Source organism: Erpetoichthys calabaricus, chromosome 8 (genome assembly GCF_900747795.2).
Source record: "Erpetoichthys calabaricus chromosome 8, fErpCal1.3, whole genome shotgun sequence".
In the NCBI taxonomy this organism is placed as follows: Eukaryota; Metazoa; Chordata; class Cladistia; order Polypteriformes; family Polypteridae; genus Erpetoichthys; species Erpetoichthys calabaricus.
This window is the reverse complement of record NC_041401.2, coordinates 120921398-120937616: the sequence shown is the minus strand read 5'-3', so window position 1 is coordinate 120937616 and position 16219 is coordinate 120921398. Positions and strand designations below refer to the sequence as shown.

The 16219-nt window shown below is 37.8% G+C and overlaps 1 protein-coding gene across 1 annotated transcript; it reads right to left on the bottom strand.

The window, feature by feature from the left end:
- Positions 1-463: 463 nt before the first annotated feature.
- aurkaip1 (aurora kinase A interacting protein 1) lies at positions 464-9419 on the bottom strand. Its single transcript, XM_028807352.2, has 3 exons — positions 9267-9419; positions 8471-9003; positions 464-665 (listed from the first exon to the last, which is right to left on the bottom strand). Exons 1-3 carry the CDS (start codon positions 9298-9300, stop codon positions 555-557), a joined length of 678 nt encoding a protein of 225 aa, XP_028663185.2. The 5' UTR covers positions 9301-9419; the 3' UTR covers positions 464-554.
- Positions 9420-16219: the final 6800 nt, after the last annotated feature.

Here is a 16219-nt window from a genome sequence, read left to right as displayed (position 1 = left end):
TGGAAAAATAAAACTTAAGACTTTCTTAAAAGATAATTTCTTTAAATAACGTAAACAAAGTGTAAAAAAACTCTTTCAGGTGGTAATCCTATGTGGTCAAATATAGTAAAATGTTATGGTGATGTAATTTGTAAGAACATAATTTTGACTGCCAATGACAGCTAGTGGATATTACTTTTCAATGTTTTTGTGACTTGTCTTCTCATATATTTGTTGTGATCACGTGCAAAGTATAAAAGCATGTAATCACCAACAGACTTTACCTATGTATCAAATGCCTCGTGACACTACCTCTTAAAGCTCTTTAAGACCCACTCCCATAACCAACACAAACCAATGGAACAGTATTCCAGCGGGCAGCATGTAAGCATTAACCTTTCAGATTTTCATTTCTAATGGCTCTAATGTAAATCAATCTTTAGATAATAAAAAAGTAAACATGTACAGTAGAAAAAGTCAAGAGTCCAGCTGGTACACGACATTATTTATTTGATACACGCACACACATACATACATACATACATACACACACATATAAAAAAGTAATGGTGTTCTCAGTCAGACTTGCCCTGTCTGACATAAATCTTGGGGGTGTGCCATCCTTCAGGAGCATTCTTGAGCCCCGCTTTCTTCCATACACGTTTCAGATCTTTCTCAAAACGATGCTGAAAAATAATATATATGAAAAACTGGTAAGGAAATATACAAAGCAACAAAAATGCACTGCTATAGCAGAACATGAAAAATACTTTATTTAAATCTCCAGATGCAATGGCAGAGGACTGTTTTGTAAAAGAACTGGTAGAAATTTGGAAAAAACGCCCAAGGTATACTCCATAAAAGGATTTACACTTCCAAAAATAAACACCATCAGAAATTAATGCACAAGTTTACTGGCATGATAGTTTATCAGTTTCTCTTTCAAATAATCAGTGTTTTGTATAATAAGGTTTTAAAAATAAAACATTACAACCATGAAATAAAATGAATCAGGATTTGGATGCAACTCTTTCAAAACATCAGGGGGAAAAAAACAGAAGTGCTAAAAAAATCTAATTATGAAAAACATAATATATTAAGGGGGAAACAAAAAAAATCCATCTTCTGTAGATATTCAGAAAGCTTTTTGCGAGTGCAAATCTGATAGCATAAAGGAACAACTAGTTGTAACTTACATGCAACGTGCCTGCAAAATCAAGTATATGTGGAAAAGCAAAATGTATGAAGTCAGAGGCTGTGGATGGTAATAGTTGGATAAGTGCAGCTTCAGTTTGTGGGTGTTTTAGTATGCAATTAGCCCAATATATGCGTATAGTCATTTGTCTTCATAAGAAGTCCTTCTGTCTGACATCTATAATTATGATTTCTGAGCAAAACTGAAACATACAGTAGCTTCCGGTCTGTCGCATTATTATCATTAGCATTTTGATACACACTAACAAAACTAATGAGTAATTATTATACTCTTAAGAGCCCATGAGTACTTAATTCTTTCCAAGTCTATCAGGTTTTGCTCTTTAGTTTCTACATCTACCATTTACTATTCACTTGTCCTTTGACTTTGCTTTATTTACAGTATCCACCTACTCTCACTATGTTAAATGAACATCCTGCTGGGATAAACTCTAGCCCCCTGCAACACTAAATTGGAATAAGTGGGTTCCGAAAATGGATGGATGGATGGATAAATAATAATTTCATAACTTTTTGTACCTCTCCACAGAAAAATGCTATACCTTAAAAAAAAAAGAGGAAATTGAAGATTTTGAGATCAAAACAATCGCTAGAGCTATCAGACTAAGTACAAAATAACACTAATAACGTTAACAAAAGACTTGAGCGAAAATAAACAAAAATACTGAACTGATATGGATAGAGAAATAAAGAGATAGACAGAGAGATGAATCAAGGATGAGGAATAGAAGTCACAGCCATTTTACCATCACATCACCAAAGATGATCTATACTGGTCATGTTTATGTAATGAATCTGGATATGTGTGCTGGAGTGCCCACTGATGGACTGATGCCCTGTCCATTGTCAGATCTTTCATTGAACCCAATGCTGGCAATCAATGCTTTGGCTTTATGCAACTCTTAACAGAATAAACTGACTTTAGGAAATGAGGATATATAGGGTGGTATGATGAACACTTGGTTTGTACCTCAGCCTGTTAAAGGTATATGTGTAAATCTGCACGATATGCCATATCTACAAGAACCTTCGCTAGGTATTCCAGTTCTTCTGCCACATCCAAAAGTGCAAATGTTAGGTCAATTACCAATCTCTAAACTTGCCAGCATGAGTGGATGAGAGCAAACTTTCTAATGCTACTCCCTACATTACACCTAATGTCACCTAGAGAGACTCACACTCTCCATGACCCCAAGTTTAGATTACCCGTGTTGGAAAATGGATGGGTGTATAGATTTGTCCATCTATCCATTGCCAAATCCACTTTAAGGTTCAGGATTTCTGTAGTGTCAAGAGTAAGACGGAAACCAATAAAAGGCAGAAAGTCGAACACAATTAGGCACACACTCCTTCTGAGCAATTCTGGGTTCCCGATTAACGTAACACATATGGCTTTGGGACATGAGAATACCAAGAGGAAACTCAGGCAGATACTAGGAGAACTGTTTACATTTTTCAAAAATAAACTAGCTTAGAAATTAAACAGCAGGCGCCAATAAATACTGCAATGACACTGTGACGCCAGTAACACTGTTTATTACAGGCATTAACAATGTCACTAGGTGATAGATTACATAAATCATTTTTAGGATAGTGCTGCAGACAATACAGAGCAAGTGAGAGGGTGAGCCATATTACGAAGGATAGAAAAAAGAAAAGAAAAAAATACTGTCATTTGTAATGATAAATTTCAAGAACAACATAAACCCTGGAATTTGGCTTAAACAAATTACAATAGAGCATGCAAAAATCTAAATACATGTTTCTGAACAAAGCATCAGCTTTATTACACTTATAAACTTGGTGCTGCTTTTACAAGTAAACAGAGCAACACTTTATTTAACAGCTCATATGTTGTGAGAACAGGCAACAGTCAGACTCATTTTAAATACTGGTGCTTCTTAGGTCTGCTGTAGTTCCTATTTACCAATGACTCTAAGGCTAGAAAACACAACAATGGTATCATACAATTTGCTGATGACACCTCTGTAATTGGATACCAACTACATATCTGTAGAAGCAAAGACTACAAATCCGGAAAACTGATGCCAAGATAACAGCCCCACGTTGAATGTTAAGTTGCCATCAAGACAGCAGCCCTATAGGACTAAGAAACTATTACTGACTTCAGGAACCACAGCATTGATCACATTCCCTACATTACTGAAAGTGTGGAATATGAAAAGACAAAACAGATTTTTTGGATATCAAATTTCTAACCTTTTTTTCTGGATCTGCAATGCTGAAAAAACATCCTCCCTCACGCACAGCATCATATGCTCTTTAAGAAATTTGTCGTAAGTGTCATTAGTTTTGTAAGGGCAGTCATCAGTTTATCATGCCAGGACCACTGAATGCATTTTCTTCATAGATATGCATTCCATCAAAGGTAACATAAAAAAACTCAAGTCACCGCCCTCTGTTTATCATGTTTCAGCTTGGAATCTAATTCAGTAGCACCAAGTGATTCAGAGACAGTTTCTGCCCATGGACAACACATATTTTAAACATTTACACCGATGACCTTTGCATTTTCCGTTCACACAACTGTTCACTGTGTTTGATTCTGAGCATAGTCCCAATATGTCTTGCCTGTTGCCAACTTATTTTTTTGTGGTCTTCTTTTACACAACAATGCAAATTTTCTTGGAGAATGTCAATATTTCATTCCCCATCCTTAGATTCATCTCTCCAACCTGCCTAACTGTTTATGCACTCTATCTCCATATAATTTTTTCCTCTCAAAACTCATCATCCCCTACTTCAGAGATACTCTGTACATTCACCTGTTTGCTATTTTCACCAACCATACACCTATACACAACTCCTCATACCTTCTATAAATATTTGGATAGCTTCATGGAATTTGTCCACACACGTGCAAGCATCTTTGGAGTATGACAACTTCTGTACTCCACTGGCACATTTAATTTTACATTAGCTACATTAGCACCTGGTCGTCCATTTCACACATTTACCACAAAGGCTGCACTGGCTCTCTGTGGCCTACTTTTCACACCATTAAGCTTTTTATGTTCCACTTGTAGACATCTTAAAAATCCAATCTCTCCAATACTTTGAGTAAACATCTCTTTTGCCTCGGACAATAACCTTGACCTTTCCTGCAATCAGCTTCACACTTTCCAGTCTCTTTCTTCAACACCTATTCAATATTCAATGTCATTAAAAGATTTACAGCCAACATGTGACAGACTGGCAGTCAGCACTATAAAAAAAATACACTCTTCCTCTATTTGTAATATTGGGTTAAGCCAGGTCTTGTGACAAATGCATTGAAACACTTGTAATGTGTTTGGGGATTGTTTAGGAATCACAATTATCTCCAACCCTAAAAAGAACTGATAGACTACTAACACCCAATAGAAAATTACTGTTTAACAATAGCAGATCATTTACACTATGTTACTAGCATGTATCCTATCCCGCTCACCTGGAAGAATATTAACCCACATACAAAGGTAGAAACATGCTATTTTACTTAAAAATAAAAAAAATAAATTCACTTTACTGGGAAAGGCTCAATTTTTGTTTTTTTTAATTGGGCCGGTGTCTATCCTGAAGTAAAACAATGTTCCAGACTATTGCAACCATTTGATATTTCAGAATCTCGGAATTATTATTTCGCATTATTTTTTTCTGCTCTCCACAGGAGTAGGAGTGAGGTATGAGTTCTGAAAAAGGAAAGTGTAGCATGTTTTACTGACCTGTAATGTATCCATTCCAATGAAATTTACACTCAACAAAAAAGAAATACACACATACTTCTGGTGAGGAAGACAAAGAAAAGCACACTTCAGGTGATGTCTTATTTTTGTCTCCTTTCGCATTGAATTCTCCCTCATCTGGTGTCACCAACCATTATGTAAGCTTCCATATATCCACCCTCCTACATATCTTTCACTACCACATCATTCCATCCTATTTTGGTCTCCTTCTGGTTCTTTCTTCTAGCACTGCCATATCAAACACTCTACTCAGCACACTGTTCATATGCGCCCATCCCACTGCAATCTTCTCTCCATCATCCACTGTATCTGTTTCACATTTAGCTTCTCCTAATGTACCTATTTTCAACTTAATCTGTTTGTTCATTCTGCACACCCATTGCAGCATTTTCATCTCTTAAACTCCATTTTTTTCCAGTCTCCCTTCTACTTACTCCTCAGGTTTCTGCACCACATAACACTTCTGGTCTCACAATTGTCTTGTGTTTTTCCTTTTATCTTTGCAGCCATCCCTTTATAACAAGAGTATTCCACACCTTGGGGGTTGGTGGCAGAATTGGCACTCCAGCCACCATAATAAAAACCCGCACTGTTCCATTCCATCTGAAGTAGTGTGGTGCTGAGGTGTCACCCGTTGCATGGCTGCACTCGGGTCCTAATCTGGGATCCTGAGGTGGTTTGTCATGTGGTGGGTGCGGCAATGCGCTGTATCATCATGTGCGCCTAACCTTAACCTTAAAACCACTATGTAATTCCAATCTCATTTCAAACTACTCTCCTATTCCAGCTTCACAAAGACTGCCACACTTGATTCATTCACCATACATATTTTAATCAGTCTTGTATACTGCTTGCATCTCATCCCTTGACACTCTGCTGTTGCTTTTTATAGACCTTGAGAAAGCTTTTGCTAGATCTGTTCCTCCTTCTCTGTTTGAGACGGGGCATGCCTTTAACTGAACTTTTGCACCACCAAGTTTTGGATGAAAGGCTTTTTGAACATTTCTGCCTGCTTAAATTGTGGCCAGAAACGCAGCTGCACTTTTTGCTGCTGTCAAATAATTACACTAACCACTGACCCCCCCAATTCATACTGAAAGTGACAAATCAGCGTAGCATAAACATCTGTAAAAATTCACATTTGATTCCACCTCCATTCCATATTTAAACAGAATAAGTGGAATCAAAGTTTCTGAAGTTTTTAAAAATCTTTTGCTGTAATTTCTAAACGTTTATCAGTTATAAGCTAAAGGGCACTATAATCCTTCTGAGTCAGTTTTTTATTTAGCAGGTAAGGTGAGATTCTTAATTACAACAATTGTGTATATGGTATGTATAGCCATTTCAATCTTGTATTAACATTTATAAATATGCAGTTTTGAATGGCTATGAATCTACCAAGTAGGGAAAATATAGGAAGAAGGCAAAGATACAGCTAAACTATGTTTTGCTTAAAACAGGTATCCCAAACTCCAGTCCCGGAGGGCCGCAGTGGCTGCAGGTTATCATTCTAACCCTTTTGTTAATTAGTGACCTGTTTTTGCTGATTTTGATTTGTTTCTTCATCGTTCCTCTGAATTGCTTCATTTCTTTCCTTAAACAGAAGTGAAATGTGAAGTAAGTGAGCCAACAGAAGACCAACTAAGTCAGGTCCTCAAACTCCAACCAATTTCACTCCAACCAGTTGCTTAATTAGGCGCCGAGTGTTTTTGTTAATTAAACCTGTTCTTCAATTCCATGGCTTGTTGCTACTCTCATCCGTATGCATGTGCTATAGCATACATTTTCAAAATTGTTTGTTTTTTCTTTACTTTTCTAAGAGCACTGCTAAAATGTCTTGGGGACCTGAGCAAAATCAACTTTCCTGAGCCCTCCACCCTTTTTATTTTCGGATATTGTATGATGGTCACAGTTTGCTGGTCATGTTTTGGTTCATTTTGTATCTCATTATTCTTTGGCTGGTAATTAAGGAAGAAGAAAACATAATTGGGTCTGAGTCTTCAACAGTAAGTCAATTAAAATTAATTCAAAAGAAGTAAATTAGCAACAAAAACAAGTCACTAATCAAGAAAAGGGTTGGAATGAAAACCTGCAGCCACTGCATCCCTTCCAGGACTGGAGTTTAAAATCCTTGGTTTAAATAGAGGTTATTAACATAAAAACATCAATTAAGTACATAAAAAATTCTTCACTATTTGGACTGAAGACAAAAGTAAGGTTTCACCGGGGTACATGCAACAACTTAGTTTCAATGAAAATATTACCAGCCCGTTAAGAATGTCAGACAACTCCCTAACGATTTTTTTTTCTGGAGCAGATCCTGTTCTCAGTATTTCTAAATTACTTACTTAATTACATTTATATAGCTCTTTTCCAGCTACTCAAAGCACTTAAACATACTGTAGTCAGTGGGGAACCTCTACAACCACCACCAATGTGCAGTATCCAACCTGCATGATGTTATGGCAACTACACTTCCACCAGTACTTTCATCATACATTAGGTATTAGGTGATGAAGAGGTAAGCTCGACATTTAGCCAATGAAGGACATGGTATAACTGAAGGTCAGAATGACAAAGCTATGGTGGGCAATTTAGGCACGACATCAGGAATCACCCTACTTCTTCTGAACGATACCCCGGGATCTTTTATGCAGACAAAGTCTCAGAACATCGGTTTTACATCTCATCCAAAGGACAGCACCAATGTTTACAGCAGTGCCTTTGCTCCATGCACTGGGGCGTTAAGATCCACACTTAGACAACATGCACACAGCAGCAGAACCATAAAAAAAACAAAGAAACAGACTCACAGGAGACATAATATAATCAATCAATAGATTGTGACCAGAGTTAACTGAATGATGTAGCAGGCTTTACTGACAAGTTTGTTCAGACATTGGGCGTCTTCTGAATTCAAGTTGCTTCCAAAAGAGACCATAGTGTAGAACAATACATTGGCATCCACTGACTGGTACGGCATCTCCAGCAACTTGCTTAATAGCCATCAACAGATTAGAGACTCCTTAGGAAGCCCCATTTCCTATCTTTTCCTTTCTATCTGTCAACCTACACACCTTTTGTGCTACAACATGCATGCCATTTTGTTCTACCACGTGAATTAAAGACAACTTGAAGAAATATAAATTAGTGTTCTTTACCAATATGTATGTCCAGGGTGTATGTTTTGTAATAAGTGTAAATGTGTAATAGATTATTTCTCAGTATGGAATAATGAATGAATACATGCACCTCAGGGTTACACTTCATCCTACATTTTTAACCACAATGGACGGCGTGTATTTTTGTTTAGTTTTAATATTCTTTAAATTAAGAAGCCTTGCCTGTATATACCATTATAAATATAACAAAATCCTAATAAGTAGTGTAAGCCGCTTAAGGGTCTTAATAAGATATAAAAAAATTAAATCAGTAACATATCACAGATATAGCCAAATTAAATATAGCTCATAAATGACAGAATTCAACTAACTGTTCCCGGCCACGCCCTTGACATTTGTTCCCCTCACCTGCTTTTTTTTCCTGCGCCCTTCATTTACTTTGCGCCGTAGAAACTTGGTTCTCTTCAGTAGTTTTTTATATTTGTGCCGATTCATCTTTCGCCGTCGGATCTCTAGCACGTTCTTGCAGACTAGGGGCACCGGCCTGTTCAATTGTTCCTCCAAGATCTCCTCTGCTTCAGAAGGCCACCGAGGGCCACTATCCGAGATCTGCCAGTTCACTGTGTTCTCCTGGATGAGAGAGTTGAGATTTGGAACCCCATTGTTCCCTTCAGGCAGTTGAACCATAATAGGGATAGCGCTAGGGCTGTCTAGCCGGGGAAGGGTATAATGCAGGGAAAGCCAGCTCTCCAGCGGCGACACTGCCATTTTTCTCGGCACAAGAGCATCGTCAAGGTCAGGTTCAAGAGTCAGCCAACGCTGAGGACGAGATCCCGTTCCAGTTTTTGTGCTATTGTATGCCCGGCTTTTACCCAGCCTGAAAGAATGGCTAGCTGGCGCTGTGTATGTGCCGGCTAACTGCCATGTGTGCCGCAGACAGCCTTAAAACAGAAGAAACACATATATTAGTGGGGGATCTACTCTATCGCGTTCCGACTATTAACGGATTAGGAGATGGTCAACACAATCAAACACCGTTCTATTTTAAAGAGCAGTATGATACGCAAAAACAGTAAAGTTAGAAGACACAGTCAAAGATGCTGGGTGAAGTGCAGCAAACCCAAGTGCTGCGCCTCTTGGCCTTCCGAGTGATTATGTGCCCGACTGCTTTACCCTGCCTGAGTTCTCCCTGCTTCATACTTACCCGTCAGTCTAGATGCTATTCTCACACCAAACATCCTAATACACGTTTTCAGGTAAATGAATGAGCAGACTAAAGCGCAGAGCTTCACGCTAACGTGAAGCTTCAACGGAAGCGCGTAAATTAACACACTTCCGGTCCTACAGCTTTTGCGGTCCCACAGAAACGTATTTAATGTCGAGTTTTCAAGAATTGCCAACACTACAACTGATTTAACGAGTTATTCGGACTTTCTAAATATAAAATGGCAATGTTTTGTGTGGATCACGCTATTATAACTTGTGTCGTCCCTCTTGTAATGTTAAAAGGTTTTAGAGAAAGTCAGCGGAAGGAGGCGGCAATTTTCGATACTAGAGAGAAGAAATAAAGCATGATTTGTGATAAATGTTGTGTTTGATGTATTGAAATATAATAAAATACACACTTGGACACTTTTAGTATTCGCTCTGACATACATACAACATAGTCGAGGGAACCCCATCTCTTGCGGTCATAGGTTTCTGCGGAAAGGTTCACACACACAAGAGATTGAACCGGGAAGGGGGTGCGAGCAGGGGGTACGTCATAAATTACGTCAGCCCAAAAAAATACACGCCTTCTCCCTTCTCGCGCGCTAACCGCGGACTACTATTTTTTTTTAAATCTATTAATATCTACAAGGACAGTGAGACCATCTACTGTATGTTATATGGGTTGGAGACGGTAGCACTGACCAGAAAGCAAATCTGGAGGTGGCAGAGTTAAAGATGCTATGATTTGCTTTGGGTGTGATGAGGATAGACAGGATTAGAAATGAGTACATTACAGGGGCAGGTTGGACGGTTGGAAGACAAAGTCAAAAAGGCGAGATTGCGGTGGTTTGGACATGTGCAGAGGAGAGTTGCTGGGTATATTGGGAGAAGGATGTTAAAGACAGAGCTACCAGGCAAGAGGAAAAGAGGAAGACCTAAGAGAAGGTTTATGGATGTGGTGAAAGAGGACATGCAGGCGATGGATGTAACGGAGCAAGATGCAGAGGACAGGAAGATATGGAAGAAGATCCGCTGTGACATCCCCTAACGGGAGTAGCCGAAAGAAGAAGACGATACATTATATTATTACAATACTGATAACAAAATATACAAAGTACAAAACATTCAAAAAATAACATAATGCCAAGGGAATACAGTATTGTCATACAAACTGTATACAGTATGTACATATTAAATAAATTCATATTTGGAAAACAAATGTAATACTTTAATTGCGTTACTTTTTTAAAATATTTTTGATAGAGTATATAAAAGAATTAAGGTCATCAATAAATAAATCATAGTCTGGAGGTCTGTTACTAACTCATTTTGTGGATAAAGTGTTTTGCAAGTAATATGCAGAGATTTATTACATATTACATTCTTTGTTACTTTTTGAATATCACCATTCTCTCTATTTATTGTACTATTTATTTTGTGTCCAAAATCCTTCATTAAAGCAAACCAAAACTTTTTCAGATATACACAGTTACAGAAAACATGTTCAGTACATTCATTATTTTCACCAAAAAAGCTGCATACATTTAATACATCTGGAATAAATTTAGATATTAAACTATTGCATTATCATCGTATGTGAAATTCCTTTCACTTTATTTGTTAAGATACAGTGGTGTGAAAAACTATTTGCCCCCTTCCTGATTTCTTATTCTTTTGCATGTTTGTCACACAAAATGTTTCTGATCATCAAACACATTTAACCATTAGTCAAATATAACACAAGTAAACACAAAATGCAGTTTTTAAATGATGGTTTTTATTATTTAGGGAGAAAAAAAACCCAAACCTACATGGCCCTGTGTGAAAAAGTAATTGCCCCCTTGTTAAAAAATAACCTAACTGTGGTGTATCACACCTGAGTTCAATTTCCGTAGCCACCCCCAGGCCTGATTACTGCCACACCTGTTTCAATCAAGAAATCACTTAAATAGGAGCTGCCTGACACAGAGAAGTAGACCAAAAGCACCTCAAAAGCTAGACATCATGCCAAGATCCAAAGAAATTCAGGAACAAATGAGAACAGAAGTAATTGAGATCTATCAGTCTGGTAAAGGTTATAAAGCCATTTCTAAAGCTTTGGGACTCCAGCGAACCACAGTGAGAGAGCCATTATCCACAAATGGCAAAAACATGGAACAGTGGTGAACCTTCCCAGGAGTGGCCGGCCGACCAAAATTACCCCAAGAGCACAGAGACGACTCATCCGAGAGGTCACAAAAGACCCCAGGACAACGTCTAAAGAACTGCAGGCCTCACTTGCCTCAATTAAGGTCAGTGTTCACGACTCCACCATAAGAAAGAGACTGGGCAAAAACGGCCTGCATGGCAGATTTCCAAGACGCAAACCACTGTTAAGCAAAAAGAACATTAGGGCTCGTCTCAATTTTGCTAAGAAACATCTCAATGATTGCCAAGACTTTTGGGAAAATACCTTGTGGACTGATGAGTCAAAAGTTGAACTTTTTGGAAGGCAAATGTCCCGTTACATCTGGCGTAAAAGGAACACAGCATTTCAGAAAAAGAACATCATACCAACAGTAAAATATGGTGGTGGTAGTGTGATGGTCTGGGGTTGTTTTGCTGCTTCAGGACCTGGAAGGCTTGCTGTGATAGATGGAACCATGAATTCTACTGTCTACCAAAAAATCCTGAAGGAGAATGTCCGGCCATCTGTTCGTCAACTCAAGCTGAAGCGATCTTGGGTGCTGCAACAGGACAATGACCCAAAACACACCAGCAAATCCACCTCTGAATGGCTGAAGAAAAACAAAATGAAGACTTTGGAGTGGCCTAGTCAAAGTCCTGACCTGAATCCAATTGAGATGCTATGGCATGACCTTAAAAAGGCGGTTCATGCTAGAAAACCCTCAAATAAAGCTGAATTACAACAATTTTGCAAAGATGAGTGGGCCAAAATTCCTCCAGAGCGCTGTAAAAGACTCATTGCAAGTTATCGCAAACGCTTGATTGCAGTTATTGCTGCTAAGGGTGGCCCAACCAGTTATTAGGTTCAGGGGGCAATTACTTTTTCACACAGGGCCATGTAGGTTTGGATTTTTTTTTCTCCCTAAATAATAAAAACCACCATTTACAAACTGAATTTTGTGTTTACTTGTGTTATATTTGACTAATGGTTAAATGTGTTTGATGATCAGAAACATTTTGTGTGACAAACATGCAAAAGAATAAGAAATCAGGAAGGGGGCAAATAGTTTTTCACACCACTGTATATATATGAGGAAGTGTCCACACCATTTTCCAATCAACCGTGTACTTTGATGCCCACTTAAATTGCACAGCAGGAAGTGTTTTTCGAATTAGTAGATCCTTAATAAACTTGTTGTTAAACTTTCTTTTCCGTTACACTAATCCCATTTACAGAAACTGTTCCAAGGACGTCATGTGACGGGAGAGTATTTTTTTCTCATAAGGGTGCGTATACCATCAGGGACTGAATCTATGACAGATGCATATTCCTTTAATGAGACTGTAAAGTTCTTTTGAAGCAAGAATTCTGTATAGGTATAAAATGACCTCTTTCATTTATGAGTTGACTTACTAATAGAATGTTATTCCTATACCAATTATCAAAGAATAAACTTTTCAGTCTGTGGATTATGTTTTTATTATTCCAAATTAGACGACGTTGCGGGAGAAGTTGCAATCTGTTTGTGGATAAGGGATCACGAACATAATTGAATTTGGATAACTTAATTGGAAGTTTCCCTACTGCATAAGGACATTGTAATAAAAAGTTAAGACCACCAACTTTTTCAAATATAAAATTTGGTATTATGTTCCAGATACTGTGAGGTTTTCTTAAAATATCTTTTAATCTAATTTATTTTCAAAATATGATTGTATGTTATTAATAGTACGCTGAATCCACTGTCACAATATTTGTTTTTTAATCCTTTTTTTTTTTTTTGCATGATCCATTGTTCCAAATGAAATTATACGGTATTTTGTTTAAAAGGGAATTTCTGGTGCTGAAAATCTATAGGAAACACGGGACTTGGAAACACTGCACAGAGCAAAAAGGTGTAAATGACAGCTTACGTTAACCGAGAGGGTGTATACGTTAATTTGTAGAATTAATCCAGCAATATTGCTCCTGCAAGATATATTAGAAATAACTTTGAAGACAAATGTGAGCATTGTGGCTGTATCTTTTTCAATATGAAATTCTTATTACTTTAAAAGTGAATTCAATATAACGAGACAGAAATGTCATTATACTCTGTTTTTAATAACTTTCAAATACCAACCATTTTCCTGCATCCACATTATCCATCGAATAGTTAAGGGATGCAAGAGGCAAGAGCAGCAACTTCAGGGGTGTGATGTCCAGGAATGGTTTGGATACGAGATGGCAGTACACGCTTGGAGGTGGACACAAGGCCAGACTAACTCACAGAAGACACACGTGAAGTGAGAAGTGCTGGATCTGATTAGACAGGAAGAATGCAGATCTGTTAGGCGCTGAGGCAGAATTTAATCATTGAGCCTCCCAGTTATCCAGGTTTATTTGTCCGAGTCTTTTATGGATTTGTCCTGAGAAGACCGATTGAGAGTGCTTATGTAGATCAGCAAATGTAATGTTAACAAACCTCCTGGGTAAAGCACTGAGACACACACACACACACACATTAAAACCACTTGCCTAATATTGTGCAGGTTCACCTTGTGTTGCCAAAACAGCTCTGAACTATCGAGGCGTGGACTCCACAAGGTGTCCTGTAGTATCTGGCATCAGGACTAGCAGCAGAATCCTTAAGACCAGTAGGTTGCTAGGTAGGACCGCCTTGGATAGGACTTGTTTTTTCCAGCGCATCCCTCAGATGCTCAATGTGGGCAATTTGGAGGCCAAATCAACACCTTGAAGTCTTTGTCATGTTCCTCAAACTATTCCTAAACAATTTTTGGATTGTGGCAGGGTGTATTATCCTGTTGATAGTGGCCACTGTCAATAGGGCCTACCATTGCCATAAAGTGGTTTACGTGGTCTGCAACAAGCTTTAGGTAGGTGGTACATGGTAAAGTAACATCCACATGAATGCCAAGACACAAGGTTTTCAAAAAGAACATTACCCAGAGCATCACACTTCCTCCGATAGGTTGCCCTTCTTCCCACAGTGCATTCTGCTACCATCTCTTCCCAAGTAAACAACACACACACACCCAGCCATCCACATGATCTAAAGATCCTTTTGTGCCCATGACACTGTTGCCAGTTCACCGGTTGTCCTTCCTTGGACCACTTTTGTTAGGTATTAACGTCTACCTCCCAAGAACACCACACAAGATCTGCCATTTTGGAACTGTTCTGACCCAGTCATTTAGCCATCACAATTTGGCCCTAGTCAGACTCACTCAGTTCTTTATGCTTGCATGTTTTTTCCTGCTTTCAACAAATCACCTTCAAGAACCGAGTGTTCACTTCCTGTGTAATGTAACTCATCCCTTGACAGGAACCATTGTAACATGATAATCAATGTGATTCACTTCACCATCCGTCATTTTAATGTGACTGATCAGTGTATATATTTAGGTTTGTATGTATATATACAGTATATATAAACATATATATATACTGCATATATACATACACACTAATAAAAGGAATTAGGCACTTTTAATTGTTTGCTTCAAAAGGTATAATTTAACAATCATCAATTTAATAAAGAGAAATATTGGGTGGTCCAGATCTAACTATGCAACTTGTAATGCAATGCAATGCAATAATTGCATAGTTAGATCTAGACCACCCTGTACTCTTATTACTACTGAAGATCCTAAAGAGAAGTTATGGCTAGTCATCTTTATCATTCATTATTTCTATAGTTTATAAAGATAGGACAATAACAAGTGAAAGTTTAATTTGCTTAAATTTTAGATAGATCTAGGGGGCTCTGTTCCCTGCTTGCTTCGCTCGCCAACCCCCATGCAGGCCCTACGCGCTAGTCATTTCCTGGATCTACCGCTTGTGCCGAATCGTGCTGTGCTTTTGGATAAACACCAATATCAACTCTGTCTTTGATATCATTACTTGTTGGTTTATTATACTGTATATGCAAGCGTGATCTTTTGAATTCATATAGAAATCCAAGAAAACTTCTTTGTCTGTGTTTTTCAGATACATTTTGTGTAAAGTGCGATACTTTTGGACGTATGAATTTGTATCCATTATTGGTTGTAGAATTTCTAATAAGTATGATCATTTAACTCTTTCAATCCTATGTTGCATCGCTTCTCTGTGATCATAACTATAAACCTGACCAAATTGTGGTTTCTTTGAAATTAAATTTGCAGTAGCTCTGTCATATCACCTATGTCCATATATTCGATCTCTTTTTGCTGTTCTGTTATTTCACTGAGTAATAATTTCCGTTTGTTAGCGCTAATGCAATCTTTACTATCAGTTTTTTGAGACTTTCAAATTTTAGTTCTTTCATAATCTCAAACCTGCTCTGCATGTGTATTGCGCCAACGTTTTTGAACCTCTTTACGACACATTCTATTTTGTCTTCTACTCTTTGTCTTTTCTTCTTCTACTGTTTGTCTGTTATTTCCACCCCTGCTTGGACCTGTTAGGTTTTCAATTCATCTCTTGGCACAAAGTCTCGACTCACGGGACGTGAAATTATCTCTCTGAAAATGTCTCGTCTCCCTGAAAAAGTCTCATCCCAAGATTTTTTTATATAATAGAGAGATATAAATTGGAGTTTTTAGCCAATATTAAAATGAGCCTAATAAGGCAAAATATACAAGTTACAGTATGTACTGTTTTTTTCTATTGATTTACCAATGCTTACGTATAAAGTGTATTTTTTCTTTTGGCATAAACTAGATGACTTTTTTTTCAATTAAAATATACTTTCTCAAAACAGAAGAAAATAACTCAGAGAGACATTATCCATTACA

Excerpts from the sequence above, each read along its gene's own strand:
- aurkaip1 (XM_028807352.2), bottom strand. The coding sequence starts at position 9,300 with ATGTTTGGTGTGAGAATAGCATCTAGACTGACGG. Across the intron at positions 9,004-9,266 it reads AATAGCATCTAGACTGACGG|GCTGTCTGCGGCACACATGG; the intron begins GTAAGTATGAAG and ends TTCTGTTTTAAG. Across the intron at positions 666-8,470 it reads GGCGCAGGAAAAAAAAGCAG|CATCGTTTTGAGAAAGATCT; the intron begins GTGAGGGGAACA and ends ATTATTTTTCAG.